Below are 22,329 nucleotides of genomic sequence, written 5' to 3'. Positions count from 1 at the left end.
TGTGCACCTATATGCCTTTCTTGGTGCTTTATTGTATTTTTTAAAAAAATAATATTTATTAAAAATTTAAGAATTACAAAAAGAAAAGAAAAAGAATTAAACACAACAAAACAATACAATACAATACAATACAGAAACAAAAACACTCCATATACATAACAAAACAAGACAAAAACAATTAAAAACACATCCAATACTTTCAATATTATTATCTTCCATTTACTTTTTTCAGCGACCTCCTTGCACCTCCTTTTTGTATTCCACTTCAATTGATTGTTTCAGCAAATCCTTTCCATCTTCCTAAATTTTCTGTCCTATAATTTATCTTAACACATTCTAACCTTATTTTTCCCTTTAATCCATTTACCATCTATTGTACTTAATTCTTTATAGCATTTCTGCTAAAGCCATGTAACTTCATTCCAACATCTCTCTAACATTAATTAATTTTACAGTATTTCTGTAGATAATCTTTAAATTTCTTCCAATCTTCTTCCACCGACTCTTCTCCCTGGTCTCGGATTCTGCCAGTCATTTCCACCAATTCCATATAGTCCATCAACTTCATCTGCCATTCTTCCCGGGTGGGTAAATCTTGTGTCCTTGGTGCTTTATTGTATTATTACACGAAAACTCCGTATTTTCTCCAAGGAACTCAAAGTGGTGTACAAGATGCAATTCCTCTCTCCAAATTATCCTCACAACAACCCTGTGAGGTAGGCTAAGCTGAGAGCCCGAAACCTGGTCCAAGGTCAGCCAGGGAGCTTGATAGCCAAGAGGGGACTTGAACCCTGGACACCTGGGTCCTAGTCTGGTCTGGACACCGCAGTGTATTAACAACTTGGATGGGTTTAAAGGAGGATCAGACAATGAAGGAGAAGGCAAACAGCGACTACTAGCCATGGTTGCAAAGTTTTGCCTTCACAATCGCAATCAGTAATGCTTTGGAAGAGGACCAAATTATTCAGGGGTGTTACCTATGGCAGAACCAATCAACAGTGTGGGGAAATACAGTGGTACCTCAGGTTACAGACTCCGCCAACCCAGAAATAGTGCTTCAGGTTAAGAACTTTGCTTCAGGATGAGAACAGAAATCGTGCTCCGACGGCGCAGCGGCAGCAGGAGGCCCCATTAGCTAAAGTGGTGCTTCAGGTTAAGAATAGTTTCGGGTTAAGTACGGACCTCCAGAACGAATTAAGTACTTAACCCGAGGTACCACTGTATTTCCAGCGAGAGGGCTTTATACTGTATTAAGGAACACTTCTTTTTTTGGCCGGGGAGGGGGGGGGGCTTTCCTATCCCTCTGTGAGTTGTCTTAAATCTTTTTGCTTGGGGGGGTGGTCTTCCTTTCCTTGCGCAACAGCACCTTCCTGGAAGCAATGCTGGCTTAGAAGATGGAGAGTGGAAGGACCTGGCGCCCGGCCTACCTCACAGGGTCGTTGTGAGGAAAACGGAACGAAACAATACCAGCCATCCCAAACCTGCACCAACCCAGCTCATCTGAGAGAGGGAGGGCAGGACTGTAATGCGCGGACTGGGCAGTAGGCTCCCGCCTAGCGCTCGAGGAGCGCGGAGCCGTCTCCCTCAGCGGAGCCGCCCGCCCGCCTGCGCTGGCTCCACGCCGGGCTCCCCCTCAGGAAAGGGCGCGCAGGCAGGGCGGGCCGGCGCCGGTTCGGCCTTGTATGGGAAACGAGGCGCGGCCGGCGGGCCCGCGGGAGGAGCCCGGAGGGGAGGCGCCGCCCAGCTCCACTCGCGCCGGCTCCAAAGTTCCCTCAGGACTCGGCGGCGGCGGCGGCGGCGGCGGCTGGCTGTGTGATGGCGCGGGCGCCCCGCCGGCCTCCTCACCGCCGCGCTCGGGCCGGAGCGCCTTGAGCCCAGCCTGCCAGTGAGCGAGACAGCAGCCGGAGCCGGAGCCGGAGCCGGAGCGCAGCCAGCGAGCCATGGTGAGTGAGGCGTCCCGAGAGCGCCGGCCTCGCTGGGCCTCGGCCGCGGGGTACCAGGGGCGCTCGGCTCGTAGCGCACGCGGCCGGGCGGAGGACCCAAGCCTCCCCTGCCGCCTTCGCCGCCCGGTTTGGGGGCCAAATCGGAAAGTCGCGAGCGGTGAAGTTCGCTTGGTTCTGCAAGAGCGGAGAAGCTCCGAAGCTCTGTTTGTAGCCGGAGGGAAAGCCAGAGAAATATAGGCATCACACGCCCACCGAACATTTTCTTGTCTTTTGCTCTTTGCAATTAACCCCCCCCCCTAAAAAAAAACCGGGCAGTTAGTTACTCAGGAAAAAGCCTCCTCGGATTTGCGCACATTTGTCTCTCCCTCTTGGTTGGAGTGGATTGTGGCTCATGGAAGCTTTTGTGCCGCGGTGTAGTTTTGTGTCTGTAACGTCATTGGCGTATTTCGCTGTCTAGAGCTCCGCGAGCCGGAGTGAAGGTTGGCCGGGCCCTCCTCGCGAGGAGCTGACCGTGTAAAATCAGCAGGGGCGAAGGAGCTGCTGGCTACCCTTGGCGCTGGTGCAGTAGGAAAACTGCTAGCACCTGGGGCAAGCTAAGCAGGGTTCTGTATGGTTTCAAACTGGATGAAGGATCGCATGTTGAGATTGCAGGGGGTTGGACTAGATGATGCTTTGGGGTCCCTTCCAACTCTACAATTCTGTGATTGCCTCTTGAGAATCGGTGTCCACCTTAGGAAGCAGGCCCTTGCTTGTGCTCTGGCTTTCCAAAAGGCACATCAGTTCCTGGCAGCATGGCCTGGGGCTGGAGTTAGCGCTGCTGTGCTGGCTGGGCTGATGCAAGTTGTAGTCCAACAACACCTTTTCTTCCTTGTGACCTGATCCATCATATACCTTCCAAAATTTCTCCAGTGAAAATAGGGACATCCCATTCCATAATGATAATTTTACTATTTATATCCCACACATCTTATTGGGGTGCCCCAGCACTCTGGGCAGCTTCCAACATATATTTAAAACATAATAAAACATTAAACATTTTTTTTAAAAAAAACCCTCTGTATGCAGGATTGCCTTCAGATGGCTCACAGGTTGGATAACTCTTTACTCCAATATTTCTCCAAAGAAAATAGGGACATCCTGAGAAAAAGCGAGACATTCCGGGATCAAATCAGAAACAGGAACGGCTTCTCTAATTCAGGGACGTCCCTGGAAAATAGGGACACTTGGAGGGTTTGCCATCAGATTTATTTTGTTGACTGTGGTCGGTCCCCCCTGCAGCCTGGTGCCCTGGTTTGTGAAGACTGGACTAGGAGTTTCTGGAGCTACTTTTGTGCTTTTTTGAAGGAGGAGGGGTGTCAGTGTGTGGGAGGGTGCTGGGGAACATCTGCTTTGAATTTCCATGGGGGGTGGTTAACCTGGCATGAGAAGGAAGCGGAGAGCTGCTTTACCACCCAAATTACTCATGCTACAACTTATTCAACAGATGTGTGGGCCTCTGCTGCCATCCTCCTTCAATGCCTTGCTGGATCCTTGCCAGAAAGGAGATCCTTGTTCACATGCTGTGCTTTCTTGGGTTGCTTCTCCTTCGTTGCTGCTTATCATGAGGATTTGGGCCGTATGTAAGTGTCTCAGAATGGGAGAGATGCGTAAGATCCAGTCTTACTATGGAAAGTTCTCCTGCACAAGTTCCATTGTGCTGCAACTCTGATTCATTTCAATGGGACTTGTGCAGGAGAATTTTCTGCAGAATTGCGTCTAGTGGGGCAGTGGGAGAGAAGTGCCCCTTGGATTTCTCACCTCTTGGCATCAAAATGTTCTGGGCAGGCCCATGAGCCCCAGAACATGCTCTCCTGGCTCTTGGCTTCCTCTTTGGTGTTCTCTTGCATTACTTCTCTCCATCCTCTGCTCAATACTTCTGGAAGGATGTCCCCAAATTTTCTTTGGTTTTTGCAGTCTGACTCTCTTCTGGGTGTTCTGCTGATTTGCAAGGCTTTTTAAACTGTTGGTCTTCCCAGTGACTTCTGGGTTTTTGATGACCACCCACTAGTGGAATGGATACCTCTGCCTGCTTTTTCATTGTCCTTTAGAAATTGATGATGGCGCCTTTTTCAGAGCTGTCCATTCTATTTCCTCTCCTTTCTCTGAGCCAGTGCCAGTTTCTTAAGCATGTAGAAGTCTCCATCTCTTCTCTCCAAAGGTACTGAACTTGGAGGCCAGGGCTAAGCCACATGTTGGTGATGATGGCCCAGCTTTTGGTGAGGCAACTGTCACTATTTTTGTGCTTTAAAGAGGCTCTGGTTTGCTTGCAGCTTCTCCTCCTTATAGCACAAGGTGGGTGGAAAGGAGGAAGGAAGTACAATTCACTAGTTGGATGGGTTACCTGGAGAGCTCTTTGTTTACCACATGAAAGCAAAAGTCAGAGAGCCTGGAGGTGGAGCTGGCAGGATTCCTGCATATGTAAGAAGGTGCTTGGTGTCCTCAAGGCTCAAATGAATGCCTTCCTTGAATGCTGGGCGTTGGCATAGTTACAAGGTTAGCTGGACTGTCTTGGCTTGAGGTGGAGGGTGCATGACGTGGAGGCATAGAAGCTGTTCTGTCCATATGCTCATTCAGGAATTTGGTCCCCCTTCTACCCTTTGCTGGCATATGAGGAAAAGTAAACACCTACCTCACAAGACCCGTTGAGTCTTCTAGGAGATCAAGAAGCCACTAAAGCCTGTCTGCCTTTTCAAAGCTGAAGCAAACACTTGTGACCGACCCAACTGAGCAAGTGGTTGCTTGACTTGGATTTTAAGGGGTGAAGCAGCATGCTACCCAAGAGGTGCAGCCGACAATACTTTGCAGTGGATTCTGGGGTGCGGCTCCTGTTTTGCCCAGTGCAGCTGGTCTGAAAAAGGCACCTGACAATGTCTTTGAGGCTTCAAACAATGTCTCTTAGGCAGGGGTGAGCAACCTTTTTCAGCCGTGGGCCGGTCCATCGTCGCTCAGACCATGTGGTGGGCCGGACTATGTTTTGGGAAAATATATGAACAAATTCCTAGGCCACACAAATGCCCCAGAGATGCATTTTAAATAAAAGGACACATTCTACTCATGTAAAAACACGCTGATTCCTGGACCATCCGCTGGCCAGATTGAGAAGGCAATTGGGCCACATCCAGCCCCTGGGCCTTAGGTTGCCTGCCCCTGTTCTTAGGCATCACATTTCTTACCAAAGCCCATCCCTCAAGTACACTGTGTGTCCTGCTGCCAAGCTAAGCCCACTGTGCTGGCAGATCACTAGAGGCTTGATGACCATCTTGTCATTGCTGGCTTCTGTGAAACAGTCAGGCCTGCCACCTGGGCCTCATTTGTTGGGCAGCAGTGGTGAGGTGGCAGTGTGTTTTGGAACTTAGGGACTTCTGTGGCCTTATGTAGGGGCAAAGCTAGGCTTTATTTCACATGGGTCAAAGATCCAGTTTGGCACCATGTGCATTTGCACACACATGGACAGACACAGGCTGGGAGCTTCAATGGTGCCCTTCTGGAAGCCTCACCCGGGACAAAAACACTGGCTAGCCCTCCTCTCCCCACTCCCCTACCCCCGTAGCTAGGGCTCTGCCTTACACAAAGGGTTATGTTTCAGTTCCCTCACCTGTGCAGTGTAGATAGGAGCACTGGACTGCCTTGTCAGATGGTTGTAAGGACAGCCAGAACAATATATTTGCCATTCTTTTATTGTACTTGGGCTTCCCCCCAACTCTTTAAAAACTGGGGATTAGACAGATCAATGGCGGTGGAGATCTCTCCTCTTCATAGGCTAAATAGAGGCAGATGCTGGGGGCAAATAATGGGGGGGGGAGAAGACTCCTGAGTTGGTGCCCTGCTCATGGGATTCCCAGAGGCACCTGGTAGGAAACCAGGATGCTGGGAAAAGATGGAACTTTCTGTGCTGTTCCAGCAGATTCCTCTAATTGACTATGGCTGCCTGTTTTATCTGTTGAAGAGACTGGAAGCTTTTCTCTTGTTTTCTTTGGCCAGCCATCACTGGTGACTTTTTCCTAACCTTGAGGCTTGACTTAGGAGTGCTTTTGGAGTCTGCTCTGATACCATAATGATGCCCTGCACTAGTGTTTCCCAAAGTGTGGTAGGCATACCTCCAGGGGTATGTGAAAGGATTTCAAAGGATATAGGGCAGACTTTTATTTTTATTTTTTAAAATACCACATGTATAGTATTTGCTCTAGTCTGGATAAAATATTATTATTAAAAATGCCCCCTAAATGTCTTTGCCTGGGAAGGGGTAAGACTAAACTCTCAAAATTCTCTGCGAAGGGGTAAGACTAAACTCTCAAAAGGGGTATGCAATTATTATGAGTTTTGGGAACACTGCCCTGCATGAACCTTCTCTCCTCACAAGGTGACCCATTGGGAATGCTTGGCACCCATGCCCCACATGTCCTGCTTCATGAGCCTTCAAGGATGGTTTAAACCCCACACAAAGGCCGCTCGCTCGCTTTGAGAGTAAACAGCTTCCAGGTGGTTAGATTGTTAGACAAGCTTAACTTATAGGTGTCTGCAGGACGGCTGGTTTGAAAATAGTACTGCAGACTGATAACCTCTATCTTTTTTAAACACTTGAAGACAGAGAGAACATGATATTCTGAAAAAGAAGAGAGAAAATACAACACATCTATTGCGAAAACTTGTAGACCTTTTTCTGATCCCTCCTTGCTTATGAGTTGATCCATCAGATTTCTTTTGCTTATCGAAGACAGCCATCTTCAATCTAATGTCCTGCGGGTGTTTTTGACCATTATTCCCATCACCTCCAGCCCAGGTTGTATGATGGTTGGTTGATGAGAAAACAGCTGTACTAGCTAGTCCAAAACATCTGGAGGGCCAAAGATTGGCACAGTTGACTTGTGGAGGCTTGTATTGGATTACTGTTTTAAAGCATACAGTCCTATCATGGTGGTGTCTAATAGCTGAGTCTGTAATTAACCCTTATCCACCATGGCATGTGGTTGCTTCCACACCTCCAGCTGTCACATGCCCCCACCTCTGACTTGGTGGTGCCATGGGCAGGTGATGCAAGAGGCCAGTGGGGGTTCACAGGCCTCTGTGAAGCCATAGCCTCCGAACATAAGAAAAAAAGATGAATCTGCTGGATCAGGACAATGGTCCATCTAGTCCAGCATTCTGTTCTCACTGTGGGAAGCCTGCAAGCTGCACATGAGCGAAACCACACTCTGCCCGCTTGCGATTCCCAGCAGCTAGTCATAGTGGCTAGTAGCCATTGGTAGCCTTGTCCTCTACAAATTCATTCAACTCGCGAACAATTCTGGAAGTAAATACTGGGTTTGCCGCGATTCGCGCATGCACAGAAGCAGCTTCTGCTGTTAGCGCATGTGCAGAAGCGGCTTTTGCCATCTGCACATGCGCAGAATAATGCTGCCTCCGAATGCCCACACGCAGAACCGCGCTTCTACTAGCGACCCGGATCGACTCACGAACGGACTTCCGGAACGGATTCTGTACGTGAGAATAATCCGCCTGTCTGGATGGAGGGCTCCTTAACCTGAAGCACAAGATGCTACCAGACTGTTCTGGGTGAGATGCTTGTGCTCCATCCTCCACTTGGATCAGAGTCCATGGCTGCTTCTCAGTCCACCTCAAGTCTCAGTAGAGGCTGGATGTCACTGGACACACTGGTTACTGGTGTTTGTGGGATTTTACCAGCCCCACTAAACAAGCTCCTCTGAAGTCAGTAAGAGGCAAAGCCGTGTTCAGGACACACAGGTGTGATTGCTTTTGGTTGTTTTGGCCCTGGGGCTGTTGGCGGGCAGGCAGGGGAGTCAGGTGGACACCTTGAATGCATCTTATTTCAACCATAGGACTGATAGAGAAAAATGTTGTGCTGCAGGTTAAACTGGTAATCCAGGTTGACCCAAGACATTTTGACATTTGAGGTCGAAAATCTGAATCTCTCACTCTTTCTTTTTCCTTTGCCTTGCTCCTAAATTAAGATTAAATACAATCTACTGCAAAATTTGTTATTGTGATTGTGTCACTTTCAACCATGGGTAGGCAAACTAAGGCCCGGGGGCTGGATCCGGCCCAATTGCCTTCTAAATGTGGCCCGCGGACGGTCCGGGAATCAGCGTGTTTTTCCATGAGTAGAATGTGCCCTTTTATTTAAAATGCATTTCTGGGTTATTTGTGGGGCATAGGAATTCATTCACCCCCCCCAATATAGTCCGGCCCCCCACAAGGTCTGAGGGACAGTGGACTGGCCCCCTGCTGAAAACGTTTGCTGACCCCTGAACCATCCCTTCATAGATAGCTCAACGATGGAGCCTGCTTTGCATGGAAAATGTTTCCAGGTTCAGTAGCCTCTGGCATCTCCAGTTAGGGCTGCGTAAGACTCTTGTCTGAAATAGTAGAGAGCCTGACAAATGTCTGTACTTTTGAAGACATTTTTTATTATTCTGTACCTAGATATTATTAATAAAAATAGGCCAAAAACATAGAATCAGAAGAACCTTTATTTTCATCAGCCACTAGTCATAGCAATAAAATAAAATACAGTGTACTGAAAATAGAGGTAAAAACCTAACTTTACAAAATACATTCTGGAGGTTTACATCAATAATCAAATAATAGATCTTTTTCTAATTTTCTCAGCTAATTTTTTTGCAGTTTTTGCTGTCACCTGATTACCTTGATTTGCTAGAAGGACACAGTAGCAATGGTTGGGCGACCTGGTATGGATAGTAGTAGAGGAGTAATAACCTCACCCCTCAAATCTTTATGAAGAGTGGAAGCCAGAAGCACGTGAGCTACTTATTCAATACTGTCATCTCCACATGGACATAACTGTTTTTCCAGCAGATTTTTTTTGAAATTGACTTTCAAGTACAGCTAAAGACAGTATATTTAATCTTGTGTAAGTCAAAGCACATCTGTACTTTAGAATTGTTAAATTTTGCAAATAGGGTGCTACTGTATCAAAATGACAAGGTGGAAAATAATCATACCATGGACAAAATTTCCTTATCGTGGCGAAATTATTCTGTCACTAAATTATTTGCTTTACTGAAGCCCAGTGTTAATAACTGCTCTGGTGATAAACCAGAAAAGTAAAGCTTTAGGTTGACAATTTTAGTCCAAGTGCTCTCATGCCAGTCTTGTGATACTAAGGGTAGTAGACTGGTGAGGTTTAAATTTAGCTGAAGCCAATAATTAAATGTCCTGCACCAAATCTGTAATTCAACAGGGGGGAGATTAGCCTCCAAGTGCAATGAAGCATTTGAAACACAGAATGGAACAGAAAAAAATTGCCTTAGGAACTTAGACTGAACAGCTTCTGTAGATCCAAGGTGAGCACCTGCCCAAATCTGAGCCCTATATAAGAAAGCATAGTGGATAGCCACTGCTGACATAAATGGGCGGATGGTTTGACTTGTAGGCTGCTTATTCTGATTCTATATTGGTGATAGGTGCCTTGAGGAATTATACTCCAGGAGGCCAGATGTATTCATCTCCCAGTCTGCCCCTGCGAAAAACACCCCAAAACTGAGACAATTACCTCTATTGGTAATCTTTTCCCACAGTCTGTCAAGTCTTCCGAAGTAGTTTTGTATGGCTGAAGAAATCTTGAGCTGATGGATCTAGTCTGTGCAGCATATGAGATTGTTGGCACTGGTCCCTTTTTGCACTTCTGAAAAGTGCACTGGCCTACTCTTGTCCTAAACCAACCTAAAACTGGAAACCAACGATTCTCTTTTGGGCTGCTGTGTCTTCTCTAAGTGTTTGTGCTGTCATTGCATCCTGCACAGTGGTGCCCCAACACAGCAGTCTGAGCACCGCAGCACCACTTTTAATTTGCTGATGCAACAGATCTGTCCGTGTTTTTTATCCACTGCAATAGATCTTCCATTGCAGAATAAAATGTGAAGTGCTTGCTTTTCTTTTCCAACACATTGCCCTTTTAGGGTGAAACCATCTGGCAAGCTACCAGTTACCTGTGAAGTGGGTTGTTAATAATAATAATAGAAATAATAATTCTCTTCCCATCCGGCTGGGACTCCCCAGTCACTCTGAGCGGCTTGCAACATATATAAAAACATAGTAAAACATCAAACATTAAAAACTTCTTGATACAGATGCCTACAGGTGTCTTCTAAAAGGAATGGCTTGGTTCCCAAACAAATTGGCTTCCGAACGTCACAAACCCGGAAGTAAGTGTTCCAGTTTGCGAATGTTTTTTGGAAGCTGAGCATCCATTTCAGCTGTAGGCATTGTTTCCGGGGCTAGCAGCCAATCAGAAGCCGTGCCTTGGTTTGTGAACATTTTGGAATTTGAACGGACTTCCAGAACAGATTGAGTTCGGGAACCAAGGGACCACTGTAGTTCTTTATCTTCTTGACATCTGAAGGGAGGGTGTTCCACAGGGCGTCACTATCAAGAAGGATGCAAGGAGGTTCCCTGACAGAGCTGTTAAGGGCAGGAAGTGGAAAAGGAATCCACACTCTGGGCAGATCAAGACAATGTCTGCAGCCTTCCAGTGCCAAGGGTTCAGTTCTACATTATGTTTAATGCATACTGTGCAGCTCTGGCTCTTGTTTTTCATTAATTAATTGCAGGCATATCTCCCTCCAAATTACTGTCAGGATCACAGCACAGAGGGAGGGAGGAGAGATTTATCCCCTTCCCTCCCTAGTCACCACCCCATCCCAAAAAACAACAACAACAAAACACACCTGACCAACTGTGCAGCTACAAGGCTTAGAGAGAGAAGAATCCTGTTGGAAACAATGGGAATATTTCTAAGCCTGTGGAGGGGAGGTATAAACTTCCCATTAATTGAAGAAAAACAGGAAACAGTTACCAAAAGGTTTAGTTAGGCCCAGAGGTGTTATAATATTACCTTTACAGCAGTGACTTGCAAATAGTGATTTCAGCAGCCCTGGGCTACCTTGGGAGCTAATTGGTGGATTTTGAACTAGACCAGTGATGGCCAAACTTGGCCCTCCAGCTGTTTTGGGACTACAACTCCCATCACCCCTAGCTAACAGGTTCCGTGGTCAGGGATGATGGGAATTGTAGTCCCCAAACAGCTGGAGGGCCAAGTTTGGCTATCACTGAACTAGACAATCAGAATGGTAACAGTGGACATGTTTCTGCTGTATTTGAACTCATGTTTGCAGATGTTCCTGAGTTCAGTCCCCACCATCCCCAGTAAAAATAAGAAAAATTGATTGTAGACCTAGGAAAAGTCTAGAGAACTGCTACAAGTCAGATGAACAGGACTGGGCTAGATGGATCCTGGTGTCCTACCCCGGTGCAAGGCAGTTTCTTATGGCAGCTGTATTGGATGTCTTAAGAACTCCTCACATCAATTGGACTGATGCCTCTTGCAGCTTTGACTCTGATGGTGGCGCCTGGCTGGCCATTTGTGAACTAGGTATATGGAATGTTCCAGGCTCCACGTCCAAGATGTAGCTGTTCTGCAGCAGATGGATTGATCAGTGAAAGGTTCCCCAGAGGCAGAAATTGTGAAAACATCTCCTTTGCAATACTGATCCTACAGAACTGTTGCATTAAAAAAAGCAAACCTTGACATGTTTGTGTGAAATATATTTGTTTCATAAAGTTCTGTGCACATAAATGTGTAGCCTGGTCTCTTCTTTCTAAAACTCTTGCCACACTGATCCTATCTCCTGCACCCTTCCCTGCATGCTGTGTAGGAGACCTGGGGTCTCACTTTTGTAGTACGCAAGATAAAACAGGTCCCAGGAGCTACCGCTGCTGTCTCTTCTGATCCAGCTCTGGATTTGAAGCTTACAGGAAGAATCTCTGGATTGGCAGCTGGAAAGCTCTATGGAATTTGGAATTGGATCCCTTGAAATCAGTGGGACCTATTTCTGAGAATCCATCAGCAGAGCTTTGGGTTCCATGCCCCCTATAGACATGCAGGACATTTAGGTTGGATCTTGCAGTCTTTGTGGAGTTAACTTGGCTGGGGCTGTTTGGGTGGGTGGATTGCTCAGCACTGAGACTCCCTTTGCAAATGAAGCGTGAATTACTGCTCAACAGTACATTGGAAGCTTCATGTAAATAAGCTTGCATAAGGGTCTTTTCTTTCTCTCTCCCCCCCCCCCCCCGGCCCCTGATCATGGTGGGTGCCAAGCCACAGCCACAAATGCCTTTGCTGTGCTACAGTTATGAAACTGATGCCCTTAAATGCAAGTCTATGAACTTTGCCCCTTTAATGCCTTGATGTCTGGATCAGGTGGGGTGTTGTATAAACATATTCAACTTTAGCTCATTTCCTTTTAGGTCAGAGGCCAAACTAGATGATGTAATTAGCAAAGTATGGAGTGATTATTTAATGTATAAATTGCGGGCTCAGAGAACCCAACATGGATCAGAACTCTGGTGGGGTGGGGGATTTAACTCTCTGTCCACACAGTTGTCCTGAATTGGATTGGGGGTCCCTGCGCCTGCTGTTTGCATGAAGAAGAAAGCTTCCATTGGCACCAATGGGATTTTCCCTCCCTAGTTCAAATCACAGGTGCAGCGGGAAAGGGTTAATGCCCCTTACCTTCGTGGGGCACAATCTATAACAGTCCCTTTGCATCTGTTTCCAAACTTGCAGCATTTACTGTTGAGGTATCAAGCACTTGCAGCCCACTGCATTTAAGCTACATTTTTTTGAAGACTTTCTGGTGGTGAAGTGGTTAGAGTGTTGAACTAGAACCTGGGAGACTAGGGTTCAAATCCCCACTCAGCCATGAAGCTCACTGGGTGACCTTGGGCCAGTCATTGTCCCTGAGCCTTACCTACGTCACAGGATTGTTTGGGGGATTAAATTAGAGGGGGAGAATTGTGTACGCCAGTTTGAGCCCTTTGGGAGAAAAATATGGGATATAAATGCATTAAACAAATAAATAATGTTCAGATTCTAATATAATACAATGGTACCTCAAGTTGCAAACGCCTCAGGTTACAGAAGCTTCAGGTTACAAACTCCACTAGCTTGGAAGAGTTACCTCAAGTTAAAACAAAAAAAAATTCCTTCCAGTAGCACCTTAAAGACCAACTAAGTTAGTTCTTGGTATGAGCTTTCGTGTGCATGCACACTTCTTCAGATACACACGAAAGCTCATACCAAGAACTAACTTAGTTGGTCTTTAAGGTGCTACTGGAAGGATTTTTTTTTGTTTTGACTATGGCAGACCAACACGGTTATCTCAAGTTGAGAACTTTGCCCCAGGATGAGAATGGAAATCGTGTGCTGGCGGCGCGGTGGCAGCAAGAGACCCCATTAGCGAAAGCACGCCTCTAGTTAAGAACAGTTTCAGGTTAAGAACGGACCTCCGGAACGAATTAAGTTCATAACTAGAGGTACCACTGTAATCTCCTACAGTAACTTTTCTAGCAGAAACTCTTTGACATTCCAGGGTTGCAGCCTCTTCAATGCAGTGTCCATCTAACACACATTTTAGAGCATGGGTAGGCAAACTAAGGCCCAGCAGTGAGATCCGGCCCAATCGTTTTCTAAATCTGGCCTGCGGACAGTCCGGGAATCAGCGTGTTTTCACACAAGTAGAATGTGTGCTTTTATTTAAAATGCATCTCTGGGTTATTTGTGGGGCATAGGAATTCATTCACCCCCCAAAAAAAATATAGTCTGGCCCCGCACAAGGTCTGAGGGACAGTGGAGTGGCCCCCTGCTGAAAAAGTTTGCTGACCCCTGGTTTAGAGCCTATGTTTTCATAATAGCATGTGAAAGTGCTGCAGAGTGTGGCTCTTGGGAGAGTGCTATGCCTGTGTGCATATGTACTCATTATAAAGGGTTTTCTCATCTCTCTGCCATCCATTTTGGTACCTATTAATGCTTCCTTTGTCAGGGTTACCTTTTCAGATGGTGTTTCTCTTGCCTTATTGATTTTGATGACAGGTGTGACATTTCGGCAACTCAGCTGTGGCAGCTCATGAAGGTTAGACTGCCTTTCTGGAAACAGAAGAATATTCTTTGTTTGTCAGCCACTGAATAGTTTAGGAAGGCAACAATTTAGGCTATGCTGGGGACACCATTCCCACTCTTGGAGAGCTGTGTTGCAGACATTGCAGTTACTGAGCAAACATGGACACTTCAGCCTTGATGTCCACAGAAGTTCCTCCCAAGAATGCAAGGGGAGAACACCTCCTGCAGCCAATCAGAAGTTGCACTTTGGTTTCTGAACATTTTGGAAGTCGAATGGACATCTGGAATGGATTCCGTTTGACTTCCAAGGTATGACTGTACACCTGTTTGGAAGCCACTGCAGCCAGATGTTTATTCTCCCAGAGACTCCAGAAGGTTCTTCCTGCAGCACATAGCTAAACTTTGGAACTCACTCCCACTGGATGCAGTGATGGCCAGCAACTTGGAGGGCTTTAAAAGAGGTTTAGACATTCATGGAGGAGAAAACCATCAGGGACTACTAGCGATTATAGCTATGCTCTGCCCCCATAGTTGAAGGCCGTAATCCCCCTGAATACCTAGTTGCTGAAAGCCACGGGAGGGGAGAGTGTTCTTGAGCTCTAGTCCTGCATGCTGGTTTCCCAGAGGCATCTGGTTGGCCAGTATGAGAAGAGGCTCTCCCCCTGCTATTCTTATTTGTCTGAAGTCCATCAGTCAAAGTGGGACAACTTGTACTGCTTTTTTTTTATCTGAGGCTTCATGTCAACTTTTAATTTAGATGATCTGATCCAAGAATGCAGGTGGCTGAACAGTTAAATGCTTCCTATTACGTACCTGCTTGAATGTGGTGCTATGCTGGCCACAGTCTTAAAACCACAGAACTGTAAATGCAATAAGATGAGTTTGCATGTTGGTGGCTTTGTGGTTATAGGCTTTGGTTAAAACCCTGAATACAGAGCTTTGGTTTGCAGTCCCCAGAGACTTAGCGACACATACCTTTGGGGAAGATCACAACCGATAGGGGCACCACCAGCACTACTCTCCTTCTTTCGATGGACTAATCCTTAACTTTATCCTCTCCTCCAATAAAGTCATCTTGTTAAAATAAAACTAGAGTATCTTTTTGCTGTAAACGTATCTTCAAGACCTTGTAAGCACTGATGTGTAAGTAAATGGAAAATAGGAAGGGCAGAGAAGGGGACCTAATCCTTTCCCTCTGGTTATCTATAGATATATTTGCTCCAATTGTCATGGGAGTTACTTCACTTTCCTCTGCATACCATGGGGGTTTCAAATGCTGTGTAGAGGTGGGTATGAAGGAAGCAGCTGGAATGGTAATTGGTAGAAGAAAAGTAGAAGAAAAGTAAGTTTTCCCTCTGCACCCCCACTCTGTTCCTGGATTGCATCTACTGTATGTTCAATGGTAGTTTTCCTTAAGGGTGCTTGACTTTTCCCTTTGCCTTGCATAAGGTACGGTAATCTATGCACATAACTGTCTTGGAACCATGGTGGAAATATAGCCCAGTGCACACAGACGGAGATTTCTAGTGAGGGTAAAAGGAGAAAAAAGTGATTTGTGTGTGCAGCAATAACTGGAGCTTAACTAAAGAGTGTTGACAGATAGTATTATCCATTTGATGTGTCTTCATGGGAGAGAAGATTGTGCCTCACCGATGCAGCTTGTTTCTCTCTCTGTCAGTATGAGGGCAGAGTGGAATGGTGGCTTCACTCAGTGGTATATCGCTGGTGGAACTGCCACTGCTCCTGGGTCCCTTTGCTACCAACGCCAGCTGGAGGGAGCCAAGAGTGGTGGTGGTTTCACCTGTGATATACTGCCGAGTGAAGCTGTCATTGCGGTCTACCCCTCATCCCAGTCCTGGGTGATGTATCAATACATCATCCAGGTCTATTTATTGTAAAAGGCAGCCTGCATGAATCTTGTTTTCTTGTTTTCTCTGGGAAGCTGTGTGGCTACATTTGGGGGTGGGAGGAAAGAGATGTATGGCAGAATCCTAATAAATTAAAAAGCTGGTTGTTCCTATTGGGTAATCAGCAAGAATAAAAACCTCACTCCAAATAAGTACCGTATATAACTAATTAATCTCTTTAAGCCAGGGGATGAAACTTGGGCACAGGAGGACTAAATAATAATAATAATAAATACTACTACAAAATGTTAGCTGTTTTCTACTCAGCCTTCACCAATACTTTATCAAGCCCCGACCAAGCCTTCACCTACGTCTTGAATGTGCAAGTTAGCAGGACCAGATGCTGCAAAGTTTTGCTAAGATGTACCACCTCAGGTTACAAGTAAGGAATAGCATATTTGAATACTTTCTCATATAAAAAGCACTTGCAAGTTAGGGACACAAATTATTCAGTTGCAGTGGAGCAATGGAGACAAGATTTTCCTACTGTGGGGATAGGCAATTTGTGGTAATATCACAAATTTTATGGTCTTTTTTTAGTATACCTAAAATCCTTTGCTTATTAGGGGCTATCCCACATTTTCTTCAAAAAATTGCTTTGCACAGGTAGCTATCATAGAGTTATCTAAATTTTCAAAAGTAGGGGGTCTGTGGCTTGAGTTTTGAAAAATGGGGGGACCTCAGTAAATAGCCAGTTGGAAACCACTGCCCTAGAGATCTGATGTGGGAGCAGTGGACTTTGGTGGTCTCTTTGAGTACTTGAGCTATGTGTCTCCCTCTACATTCAACCTGTGTGTGTGTGTGTAAATCAACTCACATGTTTCACTAAGCCTCTAGTGACCTCCTTCCAAAGGGAACCTGACCTCAGAGAAGTCAGATGAGCACAACAATATTGATTGCACTTCAAAATGCTTGGCTATCATGGTATATGACAAAGCAGACTCTTCAACCCTTCATCCTGACTTCCTGTCTACAAAGTTATCATCTTGTTAGCACAGGGGTAAGGAACCTCTGGGCCTTCAGGTGCTGCTGAACGCAGCTCCCATTACCTGTGGCCAGTGACCATGCTTACTGGGGCTGATGGGAGCTGTCATTCAGCAACATCTGGAGGGCCAAAGGTTCTTCACTCCAATGTGAACAGTTTCTCTAACTCCATTAAACCAGGGACCTGAACTTCTTGGTCTGCTTGTATTATTTTTTGGCAGCCTCAGCAATTGAGAACGACTGTGAGGCATTGCTGCTCCACTTTGTTCCACCTCTGTCAAATTAGAGCCAGAGGCTTAATTTCTAGCAGATTCTGTTGTGTTGGCTCGTGGTGGAGAGCTTACCGTCGACCTACATTGATGTGTTTCTTTAACCTAGTTTTTGCTGACAAAATTGGCTGAATCGAAAGAAAAAACCCAGTCCTTGTTCCTCCAGAAGTTAATTTGGAACTTAGATCAGCCGCCTTCTTCCTCAGCTACGAGACGTTTTGGCACCCCAGGCATTGGCCTGAGAGGCCTCCTTGCAACTGGCTGCGAGCATCTCAGGAAGCCAGAGGCGGCTCTCAGAGCCCTCTTTGCACTCGTCAGCTGAATCACCTGGTCTGCTGAGTCCAACATCTATAAATTGTTTACTGCTGTCACCCTTGTGACTAATCTGTATGTCTGAGGCTGGTTGCCGTCTGGAGGCTGCAGCCTTGATTTATGGCTCTTACAAAGCAGGGCCTCAGTTTTGGCAAATGCTTTGTTGCACTTGGGTGGAGTTGCAGCCTCAGTAGTGCTAAAAGAGGCGGGGGAACTCTTTAGAAAATGAGTGGTATGTACTAGCATGAGAGAGCAAGAGAGTCCTTTTTATTGAGTGACATCTGTTGTCATGTAAAAGATTCTGGTTGTTGAGTTGTACCAGGCTTGGGAATAAATTTACAAGCACTACTAGCGCACCTAACTTTTTATTTGCTTGCCTGTTCACAAGTCACAGTCCAGTGATTTAACAGCCGAAAACCTTACCTTTTTGGTGCAAACTTTTAAGTTTGGCCCTTATATTTTTATCTAACAGATGGTTGAGATGTTGCTGCGAGAAGTGAGGTTACAGGGAACCAGACAGAGGGCCTTCTCGGTAGTAGCGCCCGCCCTGTGGAACGCCCTCCCTTCAGATGTGAAGGAAATAAGCAGCTGTCTTCTTTTTAAAAGACATCTGAAGGCAGCCCTGTTTAGGGAAGTTTTTAATATTTAATGCTGTATTGTTTTTAACATTTGATTGGAAGCCTCCCAGAGTGGCTGGGGAAACTCAGCCAGATGGGCGGGGTATAAATAATAAATAAATAAATAAATAAATAAATAAATAAATAAATAAATGTCGTATTTATACTTGTAACCTGCTCTGGGGTCTTAGGAAGAAGAGTGGAGTATAAGTCTGAGAGTAAACAGATCAGTCACTTGTGGCAGTGCAGCAGGTTAATAACAAGGAATTGGTGTTTTTTTCCCAGTTTACAAAAATGTCTGTAATTGTTCATCTTTTAAAAATATGTGACCAATGACTGGCTGTCTTCAAGCCTGGGCTACAAGAGCATAGGAAGCTTTGAGTGACTACCTCTGGGTCAGTAGTCTGTGCCACCCTTCCCCAGATGATGTCCTCCAGTGATCAGGGATGATTGGAGTTGTAGTACAGCAACACCTGGAGGGCACCAGTTTGAAGAATGCTGCTTGTTTGTTGCAGCTCTCCAGGATTTTGGACAACAGGGGGATATCAGTGGGGACTGAACCTGGGACCCATTGTGTGCAAAGAAGAAACTCCAGCATAGAACTGCAGCCTTTCCATCTCTGGATCTGCTCTCCTTGACCTGAGAGGGTTTGTGGGGGCTTATCTTGCAAAGTGCCAGAAGAACCGCAGCAAAAGGCAGCAGATCTGAGTAGAAAACCCATACAGTGGTACCTCGGGTTACAGACTCTTGAGGTTACAGACTCCGCTAACCCAGAAATAGTACCTCGGGTTAAGAACTTTGCTTCAGGATGAGAACAGAAATTGCATGACGGCGGCGCAGCAGCAGTGGGAGGCCCCATTAGCTAAAGTGGTACCTTAGGTTAAGAACAGTTTCAGGTTAAGAACGGACCTCCTGAACGAATTAAGTTCTTAACACGAGGTACCACTGTATTAGAAAGTGTCTTGCTCTGCTCTCCTGGCAGATCGTGGAATCAAAGTAACATGGGTACTGCTAATTGCCACTGAAAACCCTTAACTGGATATGGAGATACTTAGAAACAGGGACTTAGAAACAGGGACTTGCCTGCCAGGTTGACGCAGTGGCATAACCTGCTTTAGGGATGGTTGTCAGGTTTAGGCTGTTAGGCAGGAGTACAACAAAGCCAAAGCCAATGGCAAGGCAGCTGCCAGATTTCCTGACTCTAAACCTGCTACATTCTTAATTCTCTTTGTCAATTCCCCATGTTGAGTTAACTTGAGATGTTATGGTTTCATCTTTGTAAGGGATGTGTCATTGAGCCATATTGGTGACAGGCAAGAGAATACCAACTGCATTCTGAGTTATTTCTTGTTAGGGACTGCCAGGAGTCTTTGATGTGGTGCTTTGTTCCTTCCCTGAGTTGAATCCTGCTAATAAAACAACCATGAAAGTCAGTGCAGAGTGTAGACTTGGGAGGGGAAGGGAGAATAATCCAAATGAGCACATTCATAGCCCCTCCCTCATTTCCAAATGTAACCAAACTTTAAGTATGTGTTATTGAAAATGAGCACATTTCCACCTCCCCCTGTTTCCTCCTGTCTATTTTAGTTTGTAAGCGCTAGGGCAGCATAGAGCTTCCTAGGCTTTCTGGATAACCCTGTAAGGTGTTGCATTAAATACCAGCTTTCCCAAATGCTCTCCAAATGCTTTGGACTAAAATGCCCATCAGCCCAGTTAGTTCAGCCTGGCCCAGGGATCAGGGTTGACTGGAGTTGCAGCCAAAATATCTGGATGGCAGCAGGTTGGGGAAAGACAATATGGATGTGCCCCAATGAAACTAATTTGTACATTATATAATGCACTCTGTGGTTGATGTGGTGGAAGATGCACAAGCATTCACAATCCCTTCATGTAAGTATGGCAACCCTAAATGTGTGAAGGGACTCAGAGAGGCAGTGGCTCCCTGGGAAACAGACGTTCATATGTTCCGCTTTTCTTTCCTCCATTTAATTCTAGAAAGCAACAATGTCCTGAATCTAGGGAATGTGAAAAATGGTCTGGTATTGCCTCTCTTTCTAAAACTTGACCCATGGAAAGGGCCATAGGGCAGAGGTAGAGCATCTGCTTTGCATGCAGAAAGCCTCATGTTTAATCTCCACAAAGGGCTGGGGGTGTCCCCTGCCACCAGCCATGTGATATTGGGACTGTCGTTCAAAACATCTGGAGGTCACCAGGTTGGCAATGGTTGATGGCTAGCTGTCCACAGCTGAGCTAGGATTTGACTGTGAAGCTATGCCTTCCTGCCCTAGCTGTTGTTTCCATTGGCTTGCCATCAATGGCCTTGGTTTTGCTTCTCTGCAAGAAAAACAGCATGCCTATGCTAGCTATTTAAAAAAAAACAAAAAGCCTCCGGGCTTCAAAGATAACTAGTGTTGTGGACAGAGCTAATTGTATTTATTCTTGGATTTCTTGACTTGTTCATTTTTACAAGGTACATATTTGAGTGCCCCAGACTTAACAGCTGCAGTCAGTGTGAGCCACTGCCACATTCTTTCTTCCCCTATTGCCGTTCCAGAGCAAGGAACTGACCTATAAATGTGTTTATCCTCTGTTGTCCCAGAGTATTTTTCCTAGGGTTGCATTCCATTAGTTTTGAAGCCAGTGAGGTGGGCAGATTTGAGGCTTCAGCATCTCTATGTAATGAGCCAATTCAATAGTATTTCTCAAAGCAGTGGAGGGGAAATACTTAGTCTGGGCTGATGGGAATAGTCTGAAGACCAGAATGCATATTTCTCAAAATACACTCGGGAATTTTGTCCTTCTCTTCCCTTTTGCTAAAACTAAGCTGAGGTTTTCTTGTTGGTTCATAGTTTTAGTCTCATGTGTTACGTATTTAGGTGTGTTCTTGTTCCGCTAGGGTAACTTTGGGTCACTTTCTACTTTTGGGATAATCTACCTCACAGAATTGTTGTGAAGAGAGAGGTCAGTGATTGCTGCCCTGGGTTGAGCTCCTTGGGAGGAAGGGTGCAGTAAAAATGAAATGTTGTATCTAATAGTCCTTACTTTAACATATTAAGCTGTAATTCATTTGCTTGTGAAATACATGTTCCCTTCCAACTCACTATTCTATATTTTTTTGAACGGCCCTAAACAGCCTTGGCCCAGTATTCCTGAAGGAGTGTCTCCACCCCTATTATTCTGCCCGGACACTGAGGTCCAGTGCTGAGGGCCTTCTGGCAGTTCCCTCCCAGCGAGAAATGAAGCTACAGGGAACCAGGCAGAGGGCCTTCTTGGTAGTGGCGCCCGCCCTGTGGAACGCCCTCCCATCAGATGTCAAAGAGATAAACACTACCTGACATTTAGAAGACATCTGAAGGCAGCCCTGTTTAGGGAAGTTTTCAATGTGTGACATTTTAATGTATTTTTAATCTTTATTGGAAGCCACCCAGAGTGGTTGGGGAAACCCGGCCAGATGGGTGGAGTACAAATAATAAATTATTATTATTATTATTATTATTATTTATTAAGAGCTGGAATTCCAAAACCAATTGTCATTCTTCATTTTTTCTTCTTTTCAATGCACACAGTACAGTCTCTCTCTTTTTCATACTGGACTGAATACTCTTGAGATCCGTATCATGATACAGTTTAAACATGACTTGTATGTTCCTTGTGGGTTTATTTCTCAGAAGAATGTTTGTGATTCAGTTTTTCCTCTAGATAAATGTTCTGGCTTCTGTTGCTTATTAACCCTCTTTGCATCTGGCTCCGCAGCAGACAGAAATGAATAGTATTTCAGATCCCTTTTAAATTTCAGGACTGAAATTCATCCTGAAAATATGTGGTTGAGTTGCAAGAGCTTATTTAATGTGCAAAAGCTGGGTGGGATCCTCCTCCTCCATGCAGATCAGTTCTTCAATTCATGTGTTTAAAAATGAGCCAATTCTTTGGGAACCTACCGTGAAATAAAAATTACCACCCTAAAATATGCTGGTAATAGTGGTTGGATTTCTGTAGCCATTATGGAAGAAAATGGCTTAGTCCTGCGAGGAAGAGTTGGGGCATGCTGAGCCTGGAGAAGAGGATGGATTGATTTTTAAAGTATGGATATTGTCCTAAGGAAGGGGCAGAACTAGGCTTTATTTCACTCAGGTCAAAGACCTAGTTTGGCACCCCGCCATGCGCATTTGTGTACACACACACACAGAGAGAGAGACAGAGAGAGAGAGAGAGAGAGAGAGAGAGAGAGAGAGAGTCTGAGAGCCTCAATGGCACCCGTTTGGAAGCTTCACCTGGAGCAACAAACCTGGCTGGCACCCCCATAGCTACAGCTCTGCCTAGGGC

General features: G+C 45.6%; 1 protein-coding gene across 1 annotated transcript in view; it reads left to right on the top strand.

Moving 5' to 3' along the window:
- The first annotated feature begins 1,784 nt into the window (after positions 1–1,784).
- MYO1E (myosin IE) overlaps positions 1,785–22,329 on the top strand; it is a 106,262-nt gene continuing 85,717 nt past the window's right edge. The window contains exon 1 of the mRNA XM_081887614.1: positions 1,785–1,943. Coding sequence (XP_081743740.1) covers positions 1,941–1,943 — 3 coding nt within the window. The 5' untranslated portion in view covers positions 1,785–1,940. The remainder of the gene's footprint in view (positions 1,944–22,329) is intronic.

This window comes from Podarcis melisellensis (genome assembly GCF_964234715.1).
Source record: "Podarcis melisellensis genome assembly, chromosome: 14".
Lineage (NCBI taxonomy): Eukaryota > Metazoa > Chordata > Lepidosauria > Squamata > Lacertidae > Podarcis > Podarcis melisellensis.
The sequence above is the reverse complement of the archived record's forward strand: the minus strand, read 5'-3'. Positions and strand labels throughout refer to the sequence as shown.